The sequence below is a fragment of the Triturus cristatus genome, chromosome 9 (assembly GCF_964204655.1).
Source record: "Triturus cristatus chromosome 9, aTriCri1.1, whole genome shotgun sequence".
In the NCBI taxonomy this organism is placed as follows: Eukaryota; Metazoa; Chordata; class Amphibia; order Caudata; family Salamandridae; genus Triturus; species Triturus cristatus.
Genome location: NC_140592.1, coordinates 210093549 through 210121542, shown reverse-complemented (window position 1 = coordinate 210121542; position 27994 = coordinate 210093549). Strand labels below are relative to the sequence as shown.

The following is a 27994-nucleotide window of genomic DNA, read 5'->3' as shown; positions in this document are numbered from 1 at the left end:
CTGTTTTTTCACTGGGATTTCTCCTTTGGAAAAATCCTCTCACTTACACCCGCAAAACATGTGTAATGCATGAAGATCTTTTCTACCCCATTTGCACACTTCCTTCAGCCTTTTTAGGTCTCGCCTGACCCAGCGCATGCGCTGGTCTGGCGAGACTTATTGAGAGGGCTCCAAAAAGTGCTACCAGGCCAGCATAGAGCTACAGTGCATGTGCGCGGGCGCGCGCGCCGCACTTTACCGCGATTGCTTTCACTTTCGCGGCGCACGGCCGCTTCGATGTTTGAACCTGATCGCGATGGCGATCACTTTCACGGCCGCACGGCATAGCCAATAAGTCTCGCTTTTGGGACCTTATAAGTATTTAGTTATGCAACTGTTGCATGGCTAAACACTTATAAGGTCCCAAAGGCGAGACCTATTGGGTATGCCAATGCTTGTTTATGAATAGTTTTAGGCATCCATATGGGGAGGAAAACCCCAGTGGGTACATGTGTATACCCACAAATTTATGACTTTGAGATTGTTTGCAATATTTTCAATGGTCACCTCTCTGTCCCTCTCCTGGGGATGCTGATGTTCCCACCCTAAACTCTAGAATCTGGAAAACTCGCCAGTTTTCCTCAATTGTAACTGCACTGCACAATTCTTACATTTCAGTATGAATTAGGATGTGGGATTTTAAGCTACAATTAGAGGTGTATAAACATTTGTGACTCAGGCTGTCACAGATTATAATGTGAAACTATTTATCCTCAAGCAATTTAAGTAACATTTAAAGAAATGGACCCCATGTAGCTAAGGAGCTATGTTCACTTTAAAAAGTTACCATATTATCCATTACATTCTGAATTAATGCATTTTAATACATTTATGTAATTAACACTATGACAAAAAAAAAATCACCAATAAAGTACTAAAGTTTTTTAAATATTTGAAAAGTGTCAATCTCGCAGGCACACCACTATAGATTCCTCTAAAAGCTTATGATTTAATGTGGACACCTCATTAAATTCTTTAATTATATAATTGAAGACAGAGTCTAGTACTAAAACCTGAAATGGATTGTGGGCCTTAAAGAACACCTCGGAGCCAGGTAGTGCAGAGAAACCGAGGCGAGCATTTCTTTTGATATGTCCTACGCTGGAGTTATAAGGCCTGTGCTGCTCACATTAGGACAAAGCACTGTGCTTTGCTGAACTGCCAGGCGAGCAGGAGACTTATTATCCAGGCTCCTTGACACCGGTTGGGAAGTGCTGTAACCTGGCAGGAAGAGTTCGGTCTTTTGAAGCTCTCCTAAAGACCCTTTGCACAACAGCCCTGACAGCCCTCTTTCTTCTTAAGAAAGGTCTGAAGAACCCATTCGCATCTGATCAAATAATGAAGATTCAGGAATACAAGTTATATAGAGAGCACATACACGTCTTGACCTTGTAGGCACGAACAATAGGAGCATTTAATGCTCCATATTATTAACACAGTCATAATTCTACTTAAGTAGAAAATGTATTAAATTGACCAACCTTACTGCATGCCACAGAGCCATAGTTACTTGCATTTAGACTTCCTTGTAGTTCATCACAAACGCACATTTTGAAACAGTACCAATCACTCAGGAGAGGCTCCTCCATTAAAACAGTGGGAAGCGTCGCCTCACTGACACAAATGCACCCCAGGAAAGCCCCAGAGATGAAAAATAAAATGGTAATATAGGTAATTTATTACCATTTTATTTTTCACCCACCCTTCCTGAACAGAGTGTCAGGACGGGGCGGAGTGGGGCCATTGCTGCTGAGTGGCAGCAGTGAGATGTGCACTTCAGTTTAAAGTGTGCATGTCTTTTTTGCCGGCTGTCTTGTGCCCACCAGCCAGACATGCACATTTTAAACTTCTCTATTCTAGCTGTCTTAGACAGCTGGGTTAGACAAAGAACAGGCCTCCAGTACACTTGAGTGTGCTCAGAGAAGCCACTCCCTCCAATCCTGGTGAAGCTCTCATACTGGTTACCAGTATGAGAGTAGCGCCAGGATTGGTTAGTCGAATTTGCTGGAGCCTGAGAAGGCACAGCAGAACACAGACCGGAGCGAGGGCGACGTCAGACATGTCGCAAGCAAGGTAAGTGGTTATTTCTTTTTAAATACACTCCCCACTCACCTTGCATGCCTGCACGCACTGAAAACATTTGCCTGGCCCCCCACTCTACCTACTTGCCAGCCGCCGCTGCAACCACTATGGCCTTCATTACAAAAAGGATCCCCCGGCATCTTCTGTTACCTGCTGCATCTGGAAGTTCAAGTGTCAAAGGAATACCATTCGTTGCAAGAATTTCAGCCGGACATTTTACCTGCTCAAAGCAGATTAAATGTCTGGGTGAAAAATCACCCACAAACGAGTATTAACACGTGGGAATTGGTGTGGGGACACTGATTATCATGTTATTCCCCATTTATAATGACTAATTATTCAGTATTTCTGTAACTCAGAAGTACCGATACATGCAGTATCGTACTCCTAGATACGGAAATACTAATTCAGCAATCCCAAACCCCCTCCGAATGGAGGCTTATATGTCTCAATTCTGTCAAAGTGATGCATATAGGGATCTTATGTAGCCAACCATAGCAAGAAAGATCTTTGCTGATGCTCAAATTACTATACTGCTTCCTCACCACTCTCTTTCTGCTACACTACCTCTCTCTGCTCAATTACATTTATTTAAAATAAAATGTTACTACACTTGCTCTAAATTGCTGAGTTAGAATCTGCATGATAGGTGGGCTGCTAATGGAGAGTATGGTGGGCAGAATACAGAACTATAATGAGGGGGACTGAAAAAAATCAGGCCATTACCTCCTAGTGTGTCTTCCTCATTATAGCCCTTCGTTTATGAGGATATACCAGGCCACGTGGTCCCCCACCATGCATCAGATGATCACACCAACACAGCAAGCTTAGAATTCGAGCAGAGGACCACGACCTAGAACAGTTAAATCCACACAATGCACAACAACACAGTGAGTGGGAAGACCACTAGAAGGACACACGCAGCCCACAAAGAAAAGTCAGTGGTTACTGATGTAGAGACAAATGGAACATTACTAATTTCACATTTAGAGGAGGGTCTGCAGAACAAGAAACTGCCTGGCATCAGTCAGGTAAACTAGATGGAGGATATATCTAGGAGAAAAATGTTTCTTCAACATCATGGAGGTCCTCATCCGAAACATTGCTAGTAGGGATTATTCCTGAATCCTAAATATGCTAAATGCATCATACAGATTATAAATCAGAGGAAACCTCCCTCTGCTAAATCTCGGACTTTGGTTAAAATAGTCTACTGAAGCAAAAACATACTGATGCTAAGCATTTTCCCTCTGCTCCACCTACAACCTGAACGGCAAGTAGGCAGGCACCATCATCGTATATTTTCCATCTTCAGGAAGACAACAAGAAGGCCTACTGCCACCGGCATAGGAAATTAATACAGCAATGCATCATGTGAAACAAGAGACCATTCAATAAGTAAGGTGCTGTAATTACTAAACATGACTGCCTCAAGCTGGCAGTAATATCCCACGCTTCAAGTCAGGTGTAGGGGACAGAGAGCAAAAAAGAACAGGCGAACAATGGGACAGTAATCCTTCAGGGTGAAGATATATAAGAAGCCCAGAACTGAATACAGGGAGCATTGGAGGCCCATACACAGCCCTATTGCCATTACCTGAGTAGCCCTGGAGATGAAATGTGCTGTTATCCTCACTTCAGCTGGTAAAGTTTGTGAGCTAAGACCAAAAATAATTCTTCCCTTTCTGCTATACCCTGGTGTCCGTCCCATGCTCACTGCGACCTAAAATCCAAGAAGTGCCCTACTAACGAGAACTAACCAGGTTGAAACTGGTCTGGGGTGCTATGTACCAATTCGTAGGGGATGTGGCCTAACTTCTGGTATTTGAGCATACAGCAGCAGGGGCAAGCCACCACAAGCAGACACATTACCATTTTGGCACAACAGTTAAATCAAGAAGAGACCGACTTCAAGGTTAGCCCTTGTTGGACAGTAGCGCAAATGAGACAACTCTTCTGCTTCTTGGCCAAGGAGGCAAGAGTTTCTTCCTAATCAAAACCATTACTGTTATAGAGGGTTTCTTTCTTTGTGAAAACAGTGGATCTATGCTCTTATCATTATGTTATCCAGGTGGAATACCAACATAAAATAAATCACTGTTCCATACTTTATATAAAGACACATGGGTCCTTATTACAAGCTTTGTGGAATAGGGCTAGATATTTACAATACCCAGAAAATAATGATACTTTCAGGTGAGGTAACTACAGAGTGTGGTAAATATCTCCTATTCCACACTTTCAACTTCCAAATGAAGAATAATGTGCCGAATCAATATTTGTCACATCAAATTAGGAATGCTTTGTTTTTTAACCCCGGCCTTTCCCCCCTTCCTCCAAAACATGTAAGCAGGTTTGACCTGCTGCTAGAGTCTATCAAAGGAAAACTGTGAAGGCGTGATAGTTATCAATACACCAACTTCAATTGTTTACTAGGGCTCATGCATAGAAGATGTGTATTTAGGCATCAGCACAAATGTAAGCCGAACTCAGTTAGGATACATTCTTTGTAGCTTAGCATCTTCCTAAAATTACTTTCCAACTATGAATATACTATCCCTGTAAACACTTGGCAGTGCCCTGATTCCATACGGTTTACTGACAAAATATAGTTGTGAAAAATATAGACGTGAAAAATCTGGATTAAAAAATTTAGAATGCACAAATATCGAGTCCGTAGACTTAAACAGGCAAGTACAAAAATATCGAGAAAAAAATATTGATGTAAAAAATATAGTTGCAGAAAATATCGATATATATATATATATATATATATATATATATATATATATATATATATATATATATCCAGCAAATGTAAACTCCCGCAACCTCCAGGCGGTGAAGAAGGAGAGACGGACCACTTGAGTCTCAGGCCAGATGTTTATTTGACCATATCTTCTCAGCAAATGATGCGTTTCGGGCTCAAAAGCCCTTGTTCACATGCGGACCATAGTCAAGCTGACTGTTTTTAAATGCTACATAGTGCACACCCACTTCCACATATTCTGAGTCTCATGATCATGGACAACGAAAACAGACTATATTGCCATCAACGAACTCCACATCAGGTTAAAATTTTGTAAAAATGTAAACCATATTCCATAGATAGTTCGAAGCGTATTAAAACATACAATATTTCATTATTATGTTTCAACATACAAATAGTTCTATATATATGTATATATATAAAATAATAAATATTAAATATATTAAATAATAAAATTAATATAAACAAATAAAGTAGATTTATTATAAATGCTTACTGATATAACAGATACACTTAATTAAAAAAGTTGAACACACATACATAATAATTAATATATATATTCATTTAAAAAAATTAATAAACTATTAATTTTAATTAGTTTAATCATTTTAAAAATTTACAAATATATAAACACTAGGGAAAGTGATGGATAGTGAAAGGGTAAAAAATACTATTCCCACTACAGTGAGTGCAACAGTAGCCCTAAGTTGACAGGGCATGCCCAGACGTGGGCCCCTTGCTCACTTTGCCACCGGATTCAAGCAAGCCTGGCTGATGAGAGGTGGTACCCAGAAACCGGTCCCATAATGCTTATTTCCGTTCTAGAGAAGACCTGGCTTGGCAGTTCGGGCTGAACTGTTCCCATGGGGAACAGGGTCAAGACTGATTTGCATTTGGCTGGGTCTGAACTGTGGTGGTAAAGTGAGCTAAGGAACGATGATGGATTCAACCCAGATCTGTGACTGGGGGTGAATGTTTGTAAAGTTTCAGCGCTCCATCCATCATCTCCTTGTGTTTGCTCTTTTCATTTGTCTATGCCAGTGTCCTTTAAAAATCCTTGCTTGCTAGGGGTCTGTCCTGCATCTTTGTCCCTCCCTTCTCTCTTCTGTTCCTCCCACAGAGCAAGGACTTAGTACTGTCTCATTCCACTATGGTTCTTGGTCTGTTCTTTGGGGGACTATTTCTTTCTTGGTTTGCTGCTCAGTTACTATTTGCCTTTAGCGCCCTAGCTGCTAACATTCAAATAAAGCATTTTTCCTCCCACCTCCTCTTAATGCCACACTTGTATTACTGCTGTCTTTTTACTGCGGACTTCCCCACGGTGGCTCCCACTCTGTTGCTTGAATTTTTTTCAAATTAGGCTTTTTGCACTTTTCAATCTCCACGACAGTTGAGCTTTTTCTAGGAGGATATTTGCTTGGTTTGAGCTTCCTTTTAAAGGGGTTTGGGCTTGTTTTTTACGTATCGCCTGAAAGGGTTTACATCCCGCCCCCTCTCTTTCCTGGCTTTTCATTGGTTCCTGTACGGGCCGCTTATTTTTCCTCCAGTTCTATTGGCTGTAGCATATTTTCCTACATTGACCAATGCTTGTTTAATTTATATTTAATATACATTCTCTGTCTCGCTGACACTGTAGGTCCAGAGTCGGCCGCTGTAATGCAGCCCTCATTGGAGGAGGAGGCGGGGCTGCTATGTGGGTTTGTTCCGATCAGTGTTGGTCTTCTTTGCTCTCAGAGATCTCATGCACTTACCCTTTAGGATCGGAGTACTAACTACTCTGTTACTAAGCAGTGCTGATTGCTCGCTGCACCATCATTGTAGAACATCTTTGATCTTCACACAAATCATCTACATTAACATACCTGATCAGCGAGGAGGAGCCTAGCGCGCATCCAAGATGGTCGCGTGAGCACAGGGCTCCCCGGACCCTCTCTGCTCCTCGGAATCTATCCTGAGAATATCCTTACGTGGCTTATGGAATCTGGGAGATAAAGACCAGCTGAGCATATATCTCTTTTCAAAACTCAAATCGGACCTGGGAATCCTGAGTTGTCGTCGTCGGAACTTTTGGGACCCACCCGACGGAGGTGACCGGGGTGAAGGTGACCCGAGGGGCCGGGCTGCAATTGAACAACAGCGGCTTCAGCGCGGTGCCAGCTGCCGATCCACCACTTTCGGTTTCGGTTTTGCACTTCAGGAGACCGGCAGGGGGGTGCGCTCGGGGTGGCGAGGTGCTTCCTGGGCCTCTGCATGAGGTTCTCTTTCGCCTGCCACTAGAGTGCCTATCGCCTCGGACCCCCTATACCGACATTTTGTGGTCTTCTTGCTGGCGCCCTTACACCCTTTGATTGGAGGTCCCCTTGAGTGACCGTGTTCACATGGGGGGCAAAGGGGGTCCCGAGGGCCGCAAGACCAAGGCTTCCCTCCGCGGGGGAGCAGTCCAGAGCAATAACATGGACCGCTACACCCAGGGCAGGGGGCCCTCTGGCGCTGCTGGCCTCCCCTCGGATACTGCGGAGGGAGGCGCGACCGTCTCTACGGAACTATCCCTGCAGGACATTATGGGCGCCATTGACGGCATTAGGGAAACCATCGCGACGCAATATGAGGCCCTGGCCCGTAAGATTGACACTGTCGCGATTGATGTCACCCTGATCCGGGCCGACCTCTCCAAAACTAACGAGAGGGTCCAGGCTCTCGACACGCGGACCTCTACCCTTGGTGCGGAGGTGTCGGATCTGCGGGCCGCGCTTGGGGACATCAGGGTGGTCAACGATCATATGGCCCGGCGGCTTGAAGACTTTGAGGGACGGGCCCGACGCAACAACATCCGCGTCATAGGTGTACCGGAGTCCTCCGACGGCCGCCCGGTTGACCTCGTGGTCGAGGAACTTATCATGAAACAGTTGTCTCCGGCTGGCCTAAGTAAGTTCTTTGCCGTGGAGCGGGCCTATCGAGTTCCGGGCGGTCGGCCACGACCGGGGGCCCCCCCGAGGCCTATCGTGGCCAAATTGTTCTACTACAGGGACCGCGACGCTATTCTGCAGGCCTCACGGACCCACGGCCCGGTTCGTCATGAGAACTCGACCATCAATTTTTATCCGGACTTCACGCAACTGGTCCAGAAACAACGGATGGGATTCCAGGGGGTGAAGCGTCGTCTCCGCGAGCTGGGCCTAAAGTATTCGATGCTCTACCCTGCCAAACTCCGAGTTGAACATGGAGATCGGACAGCCTTTTTTGACTCTCCTGTGGCTGCAAGTGACTGGCTGGACTCTCTGCCGGACGGAGGTGGCCGTCCCGGACCCTCTGCGGGCACCGCAGGTGACGGGTCCCCTTTAGAGTGACTTTTGGTCCTTGATTTTGCTGTTTTGCACTGTACAGTCGGGTCTTATTTCATTTGCATATTGTGTTTTACCAGTACCAGTGAGGGGGGCGGGCGGGGACGGGTCCCTTACCTCCTCCGGGGTCTTTTTGTAGAATGGGGTTAGATGGGCGACAGGCACACTGCAAGTTGGGGGGGTTTTTTGGCCCGCAGGGGTGCAGGGTGGGGGGAGTTGGTCCTGGGGTGGGGTTGGGGGGGTGGAGGGGTTGTTTTGCTGTGTGTTGTTTGTTTACAGGGCGAGGTACTGATTTTTGTTCACATTTGGGAACTGTGCTGCAGGCTGGGGGACCCTTGATCTATTTGGGGAGATGGGGGGGGACGGGTTGAGGCTTATGTCATGGAACGTCAATGGGTTGGGGGACCGTATCAAGCGGGGTGTAGTACTGCAATATTTGCGTCGTTTGACTCCTGATGTGGTGTTTCTCCAGGAGACGCACCTGGTTGGCAATGTTTGTCATGCAATGAACAGGGGGGGATACCGCCTCGTGGCCCATTCTGGTTTCACAACTGGTTCCAGGGGGGTGGGCATTCTCCTGCGAACCTCACTTCCGGTGGAGAGTCTCGGATGACAGAGGGCGCTATGTGTGTTTGATTGGGAGGTGGGAGGGGCAGCCCCTTGCCCTGGTTTCAGTTTATGTCCCCCCGGGTCTCCAGAACTCCACCTTCACTGACTTGGGTCGAATGCTGCTTGACCTTCCGGACGGCCTCCTGCTCATGGGCGGGGACTTTAATTCTGTGGTTTCGGGTGAACTGGATCGTCACCCACCAAGGACCCTCCCCGCTGCCCAGGCATGGTTGGGTGGGATGCTGGAGACCTTCGGCCTGGTGGATAGTTGGAGATTAATGCATCCGACCCAATGTCAATTCACCTTTCACTCGGGGGCGCATGGGAGTCTCTCTAGGTTAGACTACTTCCTTATGCCCGCGGCGCAGACTGGTCGGATTCGAGAGGTCAGGCATCTGGCGCGGGGTATCTCCGACCATTCTCCGCTGTGGCTTCTTTTTGACACCGGGCCGCGGTCTGCGGGGCGGATCGCTCCCATTAACCCATGGTACCTGCGAGACCCTACGACTCGTGACAGCCTGGTTAAGGCTATGGACCAATACTTCCTGGACAACGAGGGGTCGGTGTCGTCTGCAATGTCCTTGTGGGAAGCCTTTAAAACCGTGATCCGCGGACACGCCCTTTCCCAGATAGTGGTGGCTAAGAGGGTCAAGAGTGAGGCAGTGGTGAGGCTGGAGACTGACATCTTGGGGCTGGAGTCGGCCTTGGAGGCGACTGTCACTCCGGACGGGCTCCATGCCCTCCGCCTGAAACAGTTTGAATATAGGTCCCTGGTCACTGACGCGGCCAAAACTATGTATAGGGAGCAGCAGGGTCGACTGTACGATGCCGGGGACAAGGCGGGAAAGCTGATCGCGTGGCTGGACAGGAAGGAGAGAGTGAATCGTGTGGTCCCGGAGTTGCGTGCTGCGGATGGTGTGTGTGTGACGGAGCCTGACGGGATTGTGGAATGTTTTGCCGACCACCTCCGGGCTGTGTACTCCCCAGTGACTGACAGAGATGAGGACGACTCTCGCCTTCTGCTGCGGGATATCGCCTTGCCCGGCCTGTCCGTTGAGGACCGTGAGCGGCTGGACGCCCCCTTGTCGGCGGATGAAATAGCGACCGCGATCCGCTCCCTTCGCTCGGGCAAGGCTATGGGTCCCAACGGTCTGCCCATTGAGCTATATAAATTGCGCCCTGACAAGCTTGCGCCCTTCCTCAGTCGCATGTTTCGTGAGTCTCTGGCGGCGGGTTCCCTCCCGGCCGACCAGCGTTTGGCCACGATAGTCGTTATCCCCAAGGAGGACAAGCCGCGAGACCGCTGTACTTCTTACCGGCCTATTTCACTGCTAAATGCGGAGCCTAAGATCCTGGCGAAAGTCCTTGCTAATCGTCTGTTGAGCGTCGTGTGCGATCTTATTCATCCGGACCAATGCGGATTCATCCCGCATCGTAACACCGCTCTTAACTTGCGGCGTCTCCATGGCGCCCTTGCCAGGGCGGAGCTCCTCTCCGAACCGGCCGTGCTGGTTTCTTTGGATGCCACGATGGCTTTTGACACCATCGAGTGGCCATTCCTCTGGGCTGTCTTGGCTAAATTTGGCTTTGGGGAGGGATTTATTGGCTGGGTGAAGCTTCTTTACACCGGACCCATGGCTCAGGTGGTGGTGAATGGGCGGGTCTCTCGGCCCTTTGCCCTCGGCAGGGGCACGAGGCAGGGATGCCCGTTGTCCCCTTTGCTCTTTGCTCTCGCCCTGGAGCCACTCGCGGCTTGGCTCCGCTGGGAGCCCTCGCTTAGAGGGATCCGGTGGGCCCCGGGCTTTGAAGATCGGGTGTCGCTGTATGCGGACGATATTCTCCTATATCTCACCTCACCGCGGCAGTCGCTCAACGTCCTCTTTGACGTTCTGACTTCCTTTGGGAATGATTCGGGTCTCACGATCCATTGGTCTAAATCCTGCGTCTATCCGATCTCCGGTGGTCCTCCTCTCCTGCCGCCTCGGCTTCCGATCCAGGTATCTCTGAGCGGCTTTAAGTACCTGGGGATATACGTTTCGCTGGATCCGGTGGCTCGCTATGAGCAGAATCTCCTGCGTCCGCTTCGGCGATTGCGAGAGGACACGGCCCGGTGGTGCAGGCTGCCCCTGTCCCCGCTGGGTCGGGCCGCGCTGTTCAAAATGATGTCCCTTCCCAGGTTCCTCTATGCACTCCAGAACTCCTTCGACGTCATCCCAGTGGCCTACTTTCGGGAGGTAGAGAGCCTGCAGAGGAGACTGGTGTGGGACGGGCGGGCGCGTATTGCTCTTGCTAAGCTTACTCTCCCCTGGTACGACGGGGGCATCGCGCTTCCCGACATTCGCAGGTATTATTGGGCCGCGCAGCTTTCGGCCATTAACCATGCCACGTATGCGCCTGGCCTGAATCCTGCGTATGAGATGGACAAGTTCCTGCTTCCCGGCGGGGACTATAACAGGGCGCTTTACTCCCGCTCGGCTGGCCGGGCCCTTACGGGTCCTACTAAGATTGCGGTGCGGACCTGGAGGGCTGCCACTGCGGCCACGGGCTGGAGTGAGCGACTGACATGTGCTACTCCTTTGTTTGCCTCCGAGCGCCTGGGAAGCCTCTGGACCACGAAGGGGTTTGACCAGTGGGATACGATTGGTATCAGCAAAGTGGGAGACCTGTGGCATAAGGGCGCGGTTAAGACTTTCGCGGCTCTTCAGGCCGAATATGAGCTTACGGACAGGGAGTTCTTCCGCTATGCCCAGGTTCGGCACGCCCTGCTCTCGGTCTTTGGAGAGGGGACCAAGATCCCGGTTTCCTCGCCCCTCGAGGACCGCATACTTGACGGACATGTCCCTGACAGTACTATTTCTTTAATCTATAAGAAACTGATTAACCATCGGGCTGACCTCTTGGTGCGCCTTCGGGAGGCTTGGACGGGGGATGGGGTGGAATTGGACGACGAGGACTGGCAGTCTGCACTGTCGTCCCCCAAGGAGGTCGCCATTCCAGCCCGTCTCCGGTTGGTACAGCTTAAGATTCTTCACCGGGTGTATGTGACGGGTCCTCGCTTGGTCTCGATGGGATATTCCGACGATGGGCTCTGTAAGCGGGGTTGTGGGCTCAGCGCCACCTTTCTTCATATCCTGTGGGAGTGCCGCGAGGTGGCGGACTACTGGCGCCGGATACATACGGTTATGGGACAGGTCACTGGGGTTGTGCTGCTGCCGGAGGTGCGTCGCTGTGTCTTGAATGTGTGGGAGCCCAATGATTATAGCGCGGCTCAGATTCGGTGGGCGGCCCTGGGGAACATGATTGCCAAGAGAGATATAGCGCAGCTTTGGGGTGCCCAGCGGCCGCCCACCGTGTCAGTATGGAAGGAGAATATGGACTGGTGTATGTTCAGGGAGAAGACTGTGTATGTTGCCCGTGGTAAGCCGGGGGCATGGGGTAGAATCTGGGGGCAATGGAATGCATATCGCGGGGGTATCTGTACGCCCCCCCTGGTGGACACCGATATCGCCATGTCCCCCTGACCCTTGATGGTTCCGGGCACCTTTTGTAATGACTACATATGGACGTTCGTTTCCCTTGGCCCCCCCCCCCCGTCCCCAGCTTCCCGATACTCCTTCCTTTTGCGTGCTGCTTAATGGTCTGAACTGGGGTTCCCCGGAGGACGCCTGATCTGCGCTGTTTGTCTTTATGCCTCGCCTTTTGTTTTTCTTTTAGTTTTTTGTGTTTGTTGGATTTAAGTCTCCTGTTTCTTTGGACCTATCCGGAGTCACTACGGGGCCGAGCCCCGGGACCCGACTGCAGCTTTGATAAATGTATATTTCATTCTGTATTTAGCGGCCGGCCCTGGTGGTTGTAGGCCCGTGCTTGTAATCGAATTATTGTACAATAAAAACTTTAAAAAAAAAAACAAAAAAAAAACATACCTGATCAGCCATAAATGCACACTCACAACGCGAAGCTCTTAACTGCTATGCTGATGAGCCTGTGCCAGAAACCTGTGCATCTTACATATCTTTTCACCCGCGCTGCTGCAGCTTCACAACACCACAAGATCAACTTGAACACACTCCAATATGTCCGAAGAACACCTCCGCAATCACTATGTCAACAGTACGAACATCCATCTACGTGCATTTTTTGGGGGTAGTTAATAGCGCTTCGGGCAGAACCAGTAGCAACAAGCTCTATATAGATGCAATGGTAATGAAAAAAAAATTGCGACGTGCATCATAATTCAGTATGCCTTAACCAGCGTGTTTTGTTTGCGATTCTCAATGTGAAATCCTTTGAAAAAAAATCACGTATCACTGAGTTCAAATTGATTGGTTGCAGTATGTATATTGCGTGGGAACCAAATAAGCTGGGTACATTCCTTTAGTTCTGTATATCCTTCATGGCGGCATATACACGTTCAGTTTCTGACAAAAAAGTACTATACTAAAAATATGTGAAGCAATGTAGATCCCGAAACCATTTGCCTGCCAGTGATGTATACATTACACTTAATATATCTTACTATAGATAGTGCGTATGGGTCTAGACCACTGTCTTTTTTTTACTTCAACATCATGTCATACAGAAACGAAAATAGGCAGCAATTTCTGAATATAACCTTTCGAAAGCACAGATGGCTCTGTTCATATGGTATTTCTGTTTCCATGAAAACCATACACCCGCATGAAGCGTGGATCAGAAGAAAGAGTATAGATTGCTGCGTGTCCATGTACATATACTTACATGCACTGTAAAGCTGAACATGAATATCGGGAGCTGTTTACCCACAGTCCACAGCAACCGTGTCCACTGCTTAAATATATTCTAAAAATAACACATACATACCTATAATTGTAATCAACTAAGCTCCCTAGAAAAACGTGTGCATTTTCTGTATGTGAATGCCATAGCCCCACCTCTTTCATTGAGAAAGGCACATTGGCGTCATAAAATATGCATTTCCTATAAGTCACAAATGGAAGGTACCCAGAAAACCATTCAAAAGCCTTCGTTTAGTTCCATTCTGGAAAGTACATTATTTATTCACTCTGTTTCATACAGCGCAGGAAGGAGAAGGAACAATCAGCTGACCCTCTGCCGTTAGGTAAGGAGAAGTGGTGGGTGTGCTCTTGTGGTCTCCAGAAAAAGAAAGCTTCAGCACTGAACCCGGAGCTGTTTTGTATGGATTGACAAAATGAGAGTCCACACTATGAAGGGACTGACCTGCAGCAGATGGTACTGGCAAGGGAGCCAGTTGTGATGGAAACATCTGAATTTTGACACAGTTCTAGGGCTTCATGCCTGCTTTCATGGGCGTAGCTTCCATTGGTGTATGAGGTGTCCCGTACTCTTCCCACCTCTCTCCTATGGTTAACTTCAGGTCTTTAAGCACAGTTTCTTTCCTGTACCTTTTCAAGGTTTCCCTCCCTCAAATCCACACTATCCTTCTCGTCTTAGGGTGTCTTCTGCTCCCACTGTATGCGTCTGTAGCCTGCTCTTCCCTTTTTCTCACACACTTTCTGCTCTTCTGTTTCAGTTGATTCACCACTTCCTAAACAAACTCCATATCTTATCTCTGTCTTCCTTTCTATCTATTCTGTGCAGCTCTCACCCCATCTATTCACCATACCACTTTATTCCCCTGCACAAAAGCTCTATACACCACACAATTCCACAACTAACAATTCCAATATAACCCACATAATTCCACTACACAACACATGCATCCAGTACACTCAAAACCAAAATACATAAGTAAAATACATTGTCATTTACAATACCAATATCTCTAAATCTTGCAGATACGAGATATATTGCATTGCAAATGCTTGTTTTACTAGCTAGGACAAATACTGGAAAATCTCAAGGTGCAGTGGTAAGCACACCATTACATTAACATTAGATATTATTGCTCAGTAATAGTGATCTACAAATATTTGTATTATCTGAATCCTTTTACTGAGCTCTTGTCCTGCTCCCATTCTATTCACCGGCATTCCATACAAAAGAGTGAGTTCAGTGCTTCCTCTATCGACCTCAAATGACATATGGTCATTCTCATTGCCACTCCTTTTCACCTATTTTGTAATAACCCTGTAAATGAATAAACACCCTTTGCCATTTGAGTAAACCCAATAGTAACCATGCTTGCCCCCCCCCCCCACCCGTCATCATCCCCTCTTCACTAGATGCCTTATGCTGAACATCAAACTGTAACTATTTGTGCAATAAATGTTAATTCAATTAAATGTCATTAAATACTTGAAAGAAATCAGAGAATAATGATCTTGTCCAACAGTTTGTTATGTCAACAGTTAAATTATGGCAAGCAAAATGTAATGAAGAGCTGAGATAATAGCAGCTAGGGTTCAGTTTTCATGTGGAAACTGGTCTATATAAGGTTCCTGACTGGAAGTGGACTCCCACATAAACAAACATTATGAATTTTAATAGGAAATAATAGGGCATAATAGGCTGCTGCTGAGGGCTAAACCATTTGTTCAACACGTTATATGAAATCTGGTGTTTTTGCACCTCCTCTGCTGGGAGGAGCGGTGGTGCCTGTGCAGGTCCAGAATATCTTCAAACTCAGATGCGTAGCTAGACACTTTGCCCCCCCTGGCGGTCCCCACCTTATCTGCCTCGTCTCAGCCGCATGGAAGAGCGGCGGGGTGCTGGCAATTCCTGCGTTTGCCGCAAAGTGGCAAACCCATGTAAGAGCAGGGTGCGGGAGGCCGAAGCCCCCTAAACACTTACCACCAGGGTGGACTGCCCCCTATCCGCCCCCCGTATTACACCACTCTTCAAACCATAACATTTCTATAATGAACAGGGAACAGTGCAAGAGCTGTAGACCCCCAGCAGTTTATGGCAGCAAACAGGAAGATGGAGAAGGTGGCTCTAAGGCAATTGGGTGATTATGAAAGAGAACTCTGGAATATGCCCACGCAGGCGCCAACACTCCTCTTCCAAACTGCAGGGGTACAATGTCTTCAAACCATGACTAGCTCTACAACAAAAACAGCAGCAGCGGTTGTCTGACAGTGTGAACTCTGGAAAGGCATAGGGTCTGCGTATTTTCCCCTATATTGACACTGCTCAGTAAACATGATAATAATTCAACATCAAGAGCAGTAATTTGGAAATAATGGTGAGTATAGTCAGTAGTAAGAAGTTCCCAGAGTCCCATAGAATAAAAGTGAATTCCATTTTGACAGTACGGGTAGCACACACAAAGTAACTGTTGGGGCAATTACCTCTTCGCTGCTATCGCTTGCGTAAAAGTCGTCCTCCATCCGGGCTCCTCTTTGCTCTTCATTTCTAACAAGATGGCTGACATCTAATGGAAACGCATACTCGTCCACTGAAACATTCTGAGACTTCCCATGGGGCGCCGAACGAGGCCTGGATAAAAAAGTAAACACATCTGTCGGGGGTGGCTGGAGCTCACAGGATGGATTTCCCTTTTCATCTTCACCTTGTTGCTGATGCTCAGGTAATGTTGTGAAGGTTTCTGTTTCAGGGGCGAAGACCTGTTTGGAAGATTGAAGAGGATGACGCTCAGGAAACACCCACTCATCTGAAAAGCAAGAGCACACTTCCTTTAGTGTAAGTGAGATTTCCATTAATGTTATTAATTTATTTAACAGACATGTTTTAAAAATATTGCACACATTTAGTAAATGCGCTTCTTTGGTGATGCAAGTGCACGTGTATGGTTTATTAACACATCCCTTATCCATGGGGGAAAATCTAGCTCACTAATACTTTTATTTTTTTGAAGAGGGCTCATTTGCTATCTGCTTTCCACGTTGTTTCTATTTAAGATGATCACATCACTGTACAGGTTATTTGCTGTGCATGCCACAACATAAAGAAGGCACCAGAAAAAAAGGAAAAACAGATGACCTTTGAGACCCTCGGACTCATTTTAGTAGAATGGAAAGCACAGAGCTCTGAGGTTTGATACATGTCCCCTCTTGCTACCTCAACAAATACTCTGGAGCATTCATTGGTCAGTAAAAAACATCACCTTACGTCGTGACGCAGAAGGGGAGCGAAGCAATGTTAATGTGACGGACACCAGGGTTTCTACACCAAGAAGTCATTTCCGAGATCCTACACGTCCTTCACATTCTAGACTTTTGTCAGTGATTTTCCATGCATAGAAGAGTTGTAGGGTGCAGTTGTTCTCCGAAAAATAGCCTACAAGTCTCCCTAGAGATTAGGGATGGTTTGTGGAGTGCTACAAAGGGAGACTCCTAACCACATGGTTTTGAAGGGAGAAATCGTTACAAAGAGAGAGATGGCAGAGGGGAAATGAGTGTTGGGGAGGAGTAATTGTTCAATAAAACAGGTCAGTGGATTAATACTCCTGCTGTAGATGTGTGTGTGTGTGGGGCGGAGGGAGGTGTAATCTGCAGGTCACACCATTGAATGCATGCAGTAACAAATCTTCATCCTTTAAACTGACACCATGAGAACAGTTTAATTAGGGAGAAAAAAGAGACAGTTACAACACCCTTCTCAATATCTTTTGACAGGAGTTCATGTTAAATTTTAATTTGTTCCAGGTGCAGTTCAAATAGTTGCCCAGAAGACCAGAAATTAGTAAATATAGAAATCTCCAATTTTTCCCAAAAATTGGTCGTCAGAATTTACCAAATGTATTTGCTCAGGCGGTAGGTCAGCCAAAGCAGAGAGAGGTGGACGTTCGAAAATGTAACACTGCAGCAGGTTTGAAAGAAAAAAATAGTTACTTGTTTCTGTGGTAACTGAATCAATCATAAACCTTAATCAAATCAAAGCCCGGACATTCTCACTGAAATGTGTAGGATACCGTTTAAGTACATCGAGCTTTCCTCATTTAATTTTAGTTACACATGTTTTTAATTACTATATATATATATATTTTTTTAAATAATTTGTTTTCAAATACTACTTTAGGTGGGCATGAGGGTGTGGCATCCGCTTATTCACATCTATTTGAATAGTGATCACTGTAAAAAATTACAACCATGCACATTGTAACACACTTCTCAGAATTTACAATTATACAGGAAACCTGTTACTTTTATTGACCGAGGTATTACAAGCTGATGAGACATACTTAGAAGAAGTAGGTACCTATCCTATATTCGGAAGAAAAACATTTCATAACATTAACATTTATTGAGGGCAAAAAGATGACCTTTGCCTGTCTTCTAAACCAGGTTATTGGTATTGACATCGATCAGACTAATACCTTGGAGAACACAGAGCAACACCAGAGATTACTCGTCAAAAGGTTTTGACTTCAGCCCAGAGGCAAACACAAGACAATTCCCATGAAGAAAACTAAGAAATGCAGTTTTAACCTTTACTTCACTGCCCAAAAATTGTCAATGTCAATTCCTTCATATTCTAAATGATGGAATAGGTCTTGTTCAATTAGAAAGAGCTTGTAAATATTTATCCAATATTTATATTTCATAAATGGCCGCAATACTGCTGTTATGCAACCATCTTATTAAATGATGTTTATTTCAAGATATAACAAAGTACATACTTAAGAGTTCATCATTACACTTTACACAATAAAAAAAAAGAAGAACAATGAATTACAGGGAGGGATTCTATCATACCAGAGGTAGAAGCAAAGTATAAAACAAACAAGGAGCAGGAAGCACTGGAAGATTTGTTGAGATACGGGTGGAGTTATTGTAAAACATGCATATTATTATTATATTTTATATATTGTATAGGAATTCGTAGAGCGCAACAGCTGCTCATTGAGCGCCCCAACACTGGCAGTAGAAACTGGGCCCGTAATTACATAGTGCCATGTGGATTTTGGTGTCAAAACACAGATTTCGCAAGGAATTCCCCCAATTCAAAACCGGGCATTTAGGAGATAATTTATATTCCTCCAGTAATTCCTTTGGTGACACAGATGGTGATTAAAGATGCAGAATGACGGCACTGCAATTCCCGTGGATCTTTTAATCTATGCTTTATTCTCTTATGACAACTCACTACAGCAGTAGTGTTTTGGGAAGGAACATCAAAAACCCTTCTGACATTCCACCACAGCATCACAGGAAGAGACGTCAAATGTCCTTTGGCAATGATGATCTTGCAATACACTGCATGTGCTGACACTTCTCATCTCCTTCAGCGCAGTTGCAGTAAAAGTGAAAGCTCAGTTTGTGAGTTGCCTGAGGGAAATCAGTGATTGGATGCCCAACAACCGTCTCAAACTAAACAGCGAGAAAACGGAGATTCAATCAATCAGGTACTTCTTAAGCGCGACTACTCACCCGTAAGGGTCTCAAGGCGCTGGGGAGGAAGGTGGGGTGCAGGTTCCAGTCCATCAAGGAGGAGGTCTATCGAAGAGCCAAGTTGAGGTTTCTCGTGAAGATTGGGAGTGATGTAGTTTGTCTGAGGTGGAGCGGTGGGGCGTTCCATGCTCCGGCCGCGAGGAAGGACAAGGAGCGGCCTCCTGATCTGGTATTTCAGGCACGGGGGACCACGGCGTAGGAGAGCTGGGCCAATCGTAGGGTCCTTTGGGGTGCGTGGAAAGCGAGTCAGCTGTTCAGGTATGCTGGAGATTGTGCTATTTGGCAGAGCACAGGAGCTTTGATCGGCTGATTAGTGGTCTACAGAACTCGGTTCAGCCCCTACCCCTAAGCAAGTGGATAAAAACCTTGTAATAAAAAATTACCATAATGCTATCTATGAAAGATCAAGTCAACTCAACCTGTGGCATCTGCTTTGTCACAATGCACCTCTTAAAAAAGTTTCTCCTCCGCTTCCTTCCACTTTCAGAAAAACCCTAGTCCAGGCACTTATTACTGGTAGATTGGACTATGGGAATGCACTGTTAGTAGCAGCTAATGACACCCTGCTGGCTAAACTGTAAGTTGTTCAGAATACAGCTGCACGGCTAATAAGTAATCTTCCTGCACGGTCTTCTTCTGACCCTATCCTAAAAACCTTGCATTAGCTTCGAATCAGGAAGCGGGCAAGCTTTAAGCTATGCTGCCTGGTGCACAAGGCATTAAAGAACAAGTTACTTACCTTCGGTAACGATATATCTGTAAGAAACATTAGTTAGTTAGATTCCTCACCTTAGAATATCCCCAGGCGTCAGGCTGGATCCGGAAAGATTTTTGTCAGCAATACCCTTGCGCGTCGCTAGGCGTCGTCTGCGGCTCCGCGTCCGTCGTCGGCGTCGTGATCGCCGGGATGACGTCATCAGAGTACTTAGACGCTGCCCTCGCGCGCTGACGTCAGTTCTTGTACATAGCTTTCCACACCAGAAACGCAGAGCCATGCAAGAGACCGACACTGGTGCCAAAAAATTCTAGGGCCCTGAAAGGGATGACCTCAACCCTAGATATCGGTTCGCAGAACGGGGAGGATGGGTGGGGCGGTGAGGAATCTAACTAACTAATGTTTCTTACAGATATATCGTTACCGAAGGTAAGTAACTTGTTCATCTGAAAGAAACACGTTAGTTAGATTCCTCACCTTAGAATAGATACCCAAGCAAAACCAACCCCGGTGGTGGGTCTGCGAACCAAGATCACACCAGAAAGTCCCGGAGAACAGAACGACCAAAGAAGCCGTCTCTCCGGACTTGGCTGTCCAGGCAATAATGTTGCTGCCTGACAGATGTCCTGCAAGGGGACTCCCCGGCCAGGGCAGTGGTCGCCGCTGTGGCCAGAGTAGAATGGGCCCTCAGCCCTACAGGAGGTTCCTTTTTAGCTAAGAAGTAATAAGCTTTGATACACAAAACGACCCACTGAGAGATGGTTCGTTTGTGCACCGCCCGCCCCTTCTTAGCGCCCACGTAGCCGACAAAGAGTTGGTCGTCCACCCGGAACTGTTTGGTGCAGTCCAGATAGAAGGACAGCGCCCTTTTGGGTCCAGACAGTGGAGCCTCTGTTCCTCTTTCGAGGGATGCGGAGGCGGAAAGAAGGTGGGCAGCGTAACAGACTGCCCGATGTGAAAGGCAGTCACTACCTTAGGAAGAAAGGAAGGACGAGTTCTGAGAACAACTTTGTCTGGATGGACAGAAAGGAAAGGAGGCTTAGAAGAGAGAGCCTGGAGCTCTCTCACCCTTCTAGCAGAGGTGATGGCCACCAGGAAAGCAGTCTTAAGCGTCAACAGACGAAGGGGACAATTATGAAGTGGCTCAAAGGGAGAGCACATCAGATACGTCAATACCAGATTCAAATCCCACTGAGGCATTACGAAAGGGACAGGAGGAAACATGTGAGTAATGCCTTTAAAGAAGCGAGAAACAACAGGGGATTTGAAAAGAGAAGGCTGATCAGGAAGCCGTAAGAAAGCAGAGATAGCTGAAAGATAACCTTTAAGAGTGCCCTGCTGGGCCATGGAAAGAAGAAAGACGAGAACCTCAGAAAGAGGGGCGGACAGGGGATCCACAGCCTTTGCTGTGCACCATGCCACAAATTTGTTCCACCTGCAGGCATATACCGATTTTGTGGAGGGACGCCTGGCTGCCAGAATAACATCACAGACTTCAGGAGGCAAGTCAAATGGCATCAACTGTCGCCGCTCAATCTCCACGCATGGAGGTGGAGACTGGACAGGTTCGGGTGGAGGACCGTCCCCTGCTGCTGCGACAGAAGGTCTTCCTGAAGAGGCAGTCGTATCGGGGGATCGATCGACAGACTGAGTAGCTCGGGATACCAGTACCTTCGTGCCCAATCCGGAGCCACCAAGATGACTTGGGCCCGGTCGCGCCTGATCTTCTTCAGCACTCTGGGCAGAAGTGGTATAGGCGGAAAGGCGTACAACAGACCGCAACTCCACTCGTGATGAAAGACGTCCCCGAGCGAGTGCCGCCTTGGAAACTCCAACGTGCAGAACTGCTGACATTGTACATTCTCTTCGGTGGCAAATAGATCTAACCAAGGCTCTCCCCACTGCTGAAAGAGGCCTTGCGCCACGTCCGAGTTTAGACGCCATTCATGATCCATCATGCACCGGCGGCTGAGTTCGTCTGCTCTGGCGTTGAGAGAGCCCGCCAGATGTTGAACCACCAGGGTGATGCCCTGATGTGCAAGCCATGTCCAGAGGCGCAGAGCCTCCTGACAAAGGGTCCACGACCCCACTCCGCCCTGCTTGTTGCAATACCACATGGCGGTAGTGTTGTCCGTGAACACCTGCACTACACTTCCCTGGACAGAGGGAAGGAATGCCTTCAGTGCAAGTCGGATCGCCCTCAGCTCCAAAAGGTTGATATGGAGCCGAGACTCCGCCGGAGACCAGAGTCCTCTGATCTCCACCTCTCCCATGTGGCCCCCCCATCCCAGGAGGGACGCATCCGTCACTACTACGTGCTCCGGTTGGGGCAGCGAGAGGGATCTGCCACTGACTCGCGGTCCATGAGCCACCACTGCAACTGTCTCGCAGTGCCCTCCGAGATCAAGACCTGGTCAGACAGGTTACCCCGATGCTGGGCCCACTGAAACTTCAGGTCCCACTGCAGAGCCCGCATTCGTCATCTGGCGTGATGCACCAACAGGATGCAGGAGGCCATCAGACCCAGAAGCCGCAGCACCAACCTGACCGAAACCCGGGATAGAGGCTGGAAGATGGGAATCAGAGCCTGAATATCCCGGACCTGCTGTTCCGGAGGATAGGCCCGGAACTGCGCCGAGTCCAAAACTACTCCGATGAAGAGGACCTTCTGGGAGGGACTCAGATGCGACTTCGGCACGTTGATGGAGAACCCCAGCAAATGCAGGAGGTCGGCTGTAGTCTGGAGGTGGGAGACGACTGCCTGGGGCGAGCCTGCCTTCAACAACCAGTCGTCGAGATAGGGGAAGACTGGAACCCCCAATCTGCGCAGATGAGCTGCGACCACCGCCATCATTTTCGTGAATACCCGAGGGGCACTGGTGAGGCCGAAGGGGAGCACGGTAAACTGAAAATGCTCCTGGCCCACCGTGAACCGCAGGTAACGCCAGTGGGCCGGCAGGACAGGGATGTGGAAATAAGCGTCCTGCAAGTCCAACGCTACCATCCAGTCTCCAGGGTCTAGGGCAGCCAGAACCGGAGCTAAGGTGAGCATCTTGAACCTCTCCTTCCGGAGGAAGGCGTTGACGCTCCTGAGGTCCAAGATAGGGCGTAGGCCCCCTTTGCCCTTCTTGGGACCCAGAAAGTAGTGGGAATAACAACCACAACCTACTTCTGGACCAGGACCGCGCTCGATGGCTCCCTTGGCCAAGAGGGCCGTAACTTCCTCCTGCAGAAGATTCAAGTGATCCCCCGTAATGCGGTGGTACTGCGGTGGCATGGCTGGAGGGGTCGCCTCGAAGGGGAGGGAGTAGCCCCTTCAAACGATTTGCAGCACCCACTTGTCCGACGTGATGGAACGCTAGTGGAGCAGGTGATGGTGAACTCTGCCTCCCACTGGCGTGGAATGGGCCTGAAAGCACGGACTAGGAGGGCTTTGAGGCGGATGCTGCTGGGGTAGATGTGGACGGACCGGCACGTTGTCCCCCTGTACCGCCTCGGCGGAATCCAAGTCCGCAACCGCGTAGAGGTTGGTTCTGCAGACTGTTGCTAGGCAGACGTGAGGGGGCGCCCCTTCCTTGGCCACAAAAGGGGCGAAAAGCGGAAGCTTGTGGGCGCGGGGCCGAGAGGCCCAAGGACTTGGCCGTAGCCCTGGAGTCCTTAAAGCGCTCCAGCGCACTATCCGCTTTGTCGCCAAAAAGGCGACTGCCAATGAAGGGCATGTCCATGAGGGTGCTCTGGACATCCCCAGAAAAACTGGTGGACCACAGCCAGGCGTGGCAGCGAAGTGCCACCGTGGTCGACATTGCCCGACCTAGAGAGTCCGTAGTGTCCAGTCCACATCGGATAGCATGCCGTGCTGCATCCCGCCCCTCGGCAAGAGCCTGGGCGAGCCGTGTCCGGGCCTCCTCCGGGCACTTGGGCAGCACGTCCTCCACCGTATCCCACAGGGAGTGGGAGTAACGGTCCAAGAGACAAGCAGTGTTAATAGAACGCAATCCCAAACTAAGAGAGAACAGCTTCTTACCAAACTGTTCTAGTCTCTTGGATTCCCGATCTGGGGGAGCGGACGGGAAGGAGGTCTGGGAAGTAGAGGCCTGGATAACCAGGCTCTCGGGTGTGGGGTGCATGGACAGAAAACTGGGGTCGCCCGGTGCAGGGCGGTGGCGCCGGGCCATGTTCCGGTCCACAGGAGGTACTGTGGAGGGCTTGGACCAGGTGCCCTTGAGAACGTCAACCAGTGCTTCATTAAACTGCAGCAGAGGCTCCGAGGAGCTTGCTGACGGTTGGAGCACTTCAGTGCGGAGGTTAGTCCTCACGGCCGCAGCAGCTCCAGCCCAAGGGCTTCGGCCGCCTTGCGCAGTACCACAGAAAATGCAGCACCTTCCTCCGAAGCCACGGTAAGAGAGAGATGAAGCCAGTGTCAGGGGAGGTATCCAAACCACTGGCATCCTCCAGCTCGTCCTGAGATAACTGGCCCTGCCGGGCCAGAGGGTCCTCAGACCCTTCCCAGTCATCACTGTCATCCGATTCCTGGTAGACAGGAGGAATGATCGGAGCCGGGCAGCCATTGGCGTCGGGAGCGGCGCCGGACAGCGCCGCTCCAACGCCGGGCCCGGACCGGGACTAAACTGGGGAACGGCGTCGTCTGAAGGCGGCGCCGGGGGTGGCACCGGAGTCGGCGCCGGCGGAGGGGTCGTGAGGTCGACCGCGCCGACTGGGATCCAGGTCTGGATCCCGCGGGGGCCTGCGCCGTCGGAACGGAGTTGGCGCCGGGGCCAGAGCCGCCGGCTCGCTAGGCCTCCCGGCCGAGCCTGCGGGGCCCGAAGGCGCGCCGGCAGGCGTCGACGAGCAGAGCCAGGCTACTCATGGCTATGAGGAAGGCACTGATCTCTGCCGGAGTCGTGCCCGTCCCAGGGACCGGCGGATATGGGGACGGACACGACTCCTGTGGCTCCGACGGAGCTGAGTGGGTGGTACCACCCGAACCCTCGGCCGAGTCACGCGACCTGTGAGGGGAGCCCGAAGAGCGATGTCGCCTCTTGGACTTCTTACTATGCTTCGACTTACCCGAAGACTTGGAACCCGACGAGTGGTGGTGATGGCTGCGGCTCCGCGACCGGTCCCTCGACCTCCTCCTCAACCGGGACTGTGAACGTTGCGGAGCCGACTGCCGGAGGTCGAGTAGCTTGCGGGACCGCTCCCGCCTAGCCTTCGAAGTCAAGGCCCGGCAGTCGGGGCACAACTCGACATCGTGGTCAGCCCCCAGGCAGTAAAGGCACCGGCGGTGGTGGTCCGTAACCAACATCAGTCGGTGACAGGAGTCACAAGCTTTAAAGCCAGGCATCCCTACCGGCACCAGAGTCGAGTCGACGAGAATCGAACCAAAAGAGTTCAAAAAGTTTAGTCAAAAAATGACTAAAGGGTATGCACTTCCCGGATCGGCACTTACTGGCGCGGAAAAACGAAGAACTGACATCAGCGCGCGAGGGCGGCGTCTAAGTACTCCGACGACGTCATCCTGGCAATCGGACGCGGAGCCACAGACGACGCCTAGCGACGTGCAAGGGTATTGCTGCCGAAAATCTTTCCGGATCCAGCCTGACGCCTGGGGATATTCTAAGGTGAGGAATCTAACTAACATGTTTCTTTCAGATCAAGGAACTTCCTGCCTATCTTCAGTCTAGACTACGCCATTACCAGCCCACCAGAATGCTAAGGTCACCAAATAAAGCCATTCTGCAGACTGCACATATACGCACCTACAGATTTGGTGGCAGCTCCTTCTCGTGTTTGGCACATTTTCATTGCCATCAGCTTCCTTTTCATATCCGTATCTGCTCGGATTTCATGAAATTCATGAAGGTGTTAAAAATATGGATGTTCTAAAGTGCACTAGGTTCTGTACAGCTAAGCGCTGATACTCATTCTCACGCTATACCAAGAACGATAACATAACATAACAATATGTGACATGAAATACATTTTTACCCTGATTACCTCACAGAAAGAAGAATCTTTGGGGTGAATAAAACAAATGCATGGAGTACAAAATGTAAGCGAAATATTAACATGTAACACTCACAGATTGCAGACCTTTTTTTTTTGCCGTCCATATATTATTATCATAACCCGGGGTACAACTGTGATATACCAGGGTGAAACCATCATATTGTAATATAAAATTGATATATCCAGATACTGTAATCGTATGCCCAAATTGGTATTTTGTATGCCACATACAGATCCTCATACGTCCAGTTAAAGATTCAAATGTTCAGGTACAACCCTGTATGTCTAGGTACTGTTATCATGTGCCCACCTGTACACATCAAATTTCAAGTGAAAACTCATGTTTCTTGTTATAGTTTCATGTGTCTACATACAGTCTCATGTGCCAGATGCTGCTATCACATGTCTAGGTGTAGTCTCAGAGGATAACATACTGCCTCGTAGCCCTTCTCCAGCTGCACATACTCAGGTGTTAAGTACAGGCTTAGTTGGTCCTCATAAATCCAGGTACAAGACCAGGAACCCAAGTAAAGCCTTGATCCAAGGTCCTGCCTTCATACGTCAGCTAGTGCTTCATGTGCAAACACAGGCACATGTGGCAGAAATGGCAGCCTGTGCAATGTAACAGAAACATGCAAGATGCACTTTTGCATATTATTTCCATGTCCAGGTACAGACTGGTGTCCCAAGTACACTGTCATGTGTCAAGAACTGTTACCATATGACAGGTTTTGCATCAAGGGTTTATAACAGAATCATGTCTTCAGGTACATCTAACTTTGCTAGGTATGGCCTCAAACAGCCAGACAAGTTCTCATGTGCAAGGTATTATCATATATCAAGGCATTGCACTAAATACCTGTTGCAGTCTTGCTCATGATTGAAGTATGGCTCCACGTACACCAATTAATGGACAAGAATATATGCCAGGCAGTGTCATCATATGCCATAGGCCAGATACTACAAATTGGATACATATATAGCCCTACAGGCACAGCCTCAAATGCAAGGGCGCTGTCATACATTCAAATAAAGCCTTTTGCACCAGCAACCATGTCTGCACAAGTATATTTTATGCACCATATTTTTTATGATTGTCATATTTGTTCATGAGCATATTAGGCCCAGTCTTGTACAGCCATATATTTTAGGTGCAGGCTGATTTGCAGGTCCATAGGCTCAAGTGCCAAGTACAACCCCTCTAGACTGACGCAGCCACATACGCCTCTGTACAGTCATCCTAAGTCTCAAATTCATACCCCAGCAGCAGCCCAGGTGGCAGGTACCGGCATGAAGGTGGAAAAGACATTTACTAGACCTGAGATTTCCTGAAACCTCTCTTCCAGACACTCAGCTCAGGCAAACCAAAACCTTTTTCTCATAATTCTAATTTAATTCATATTATTACCACGGTTGGTCAACATCATTGAAATAAGAATTGTCACAATTCACAGTCTGTGGAAAATATATCATACCAGTCTTAAAGGGAATCTGAACAGCGACAAAATAAACAAGTGAAATGCCAACACAAGGATTATGATAGTGAACAAACAATAATAAATCATATACTCATGCAACTAAGGACGCTTTGATACTAAGCTGTGCCTGCTCATAAGTGGACATTAGCATTTTTACATCAAAATGCCAAAGTCCAAATTATAACTGCTGTTGAAGTGGAAGGAAAAGGAGCTGCGAGGGGGTACAGAGTGAGTTGTGCCTGCATTACCCCGTTTCCTTCCTAGGCTTTCAGGGTCAACCACCGAGAGAGTGGCTAGTCAGTTTCCTTCTGGGTACTAACATGCTTTGGAAATATGTTCTTATTTCTTTCAGTTTGCCTACGTGAGGATTAAAATCTGACCTCTCCATCTGCTGTTCTCTTCTTAAGGAATACGATACCACCGCCAAAATAGAAAGAAGAACCCCTGTGAGTCGTGGGCCCTATAGAAAGATATTCCAAATGCTGCAGTCTTACATTTTGTCACATCTGGAGTCCACAGTCGAAACTGCTTTCTTGCAACATTTCTTTAAAATGTCTTGCTTTGTTACTAGCTTTGCTACCTCTAACCATTTTCCTCTTCTCGTTTATATGTTACATTGGAAAATTTATTTTTCCATT

General features: G+C 48.3%; 1 protein-coding gene across 5 annotated transcripts in view; it reads right to left on the bottom strand.

Moving 5' to 3' along the window:
• The window catches only part of CFAP20DC (CFAP20 domain containing), a 1691586-nt gene that overhangs the window by 761226 nt on the left and 902366 nt on the right, over positions 1 to 27994 (bottom strand). For all 5 annotated transcript variants that reach the window (XM_085624732.1, XM_085624734.1, XM_085624733.1 and 2 more), the window contains one exon: positions 16092 to 16414. In XM_085624732.1, the coding sequence (XP_085480858.1) occupies positions 16092 to 16414 (323 nt within the window). The remainder of the gene's footprint in view (positions 1 to 16091; positions 16415 to 27994) is intronic.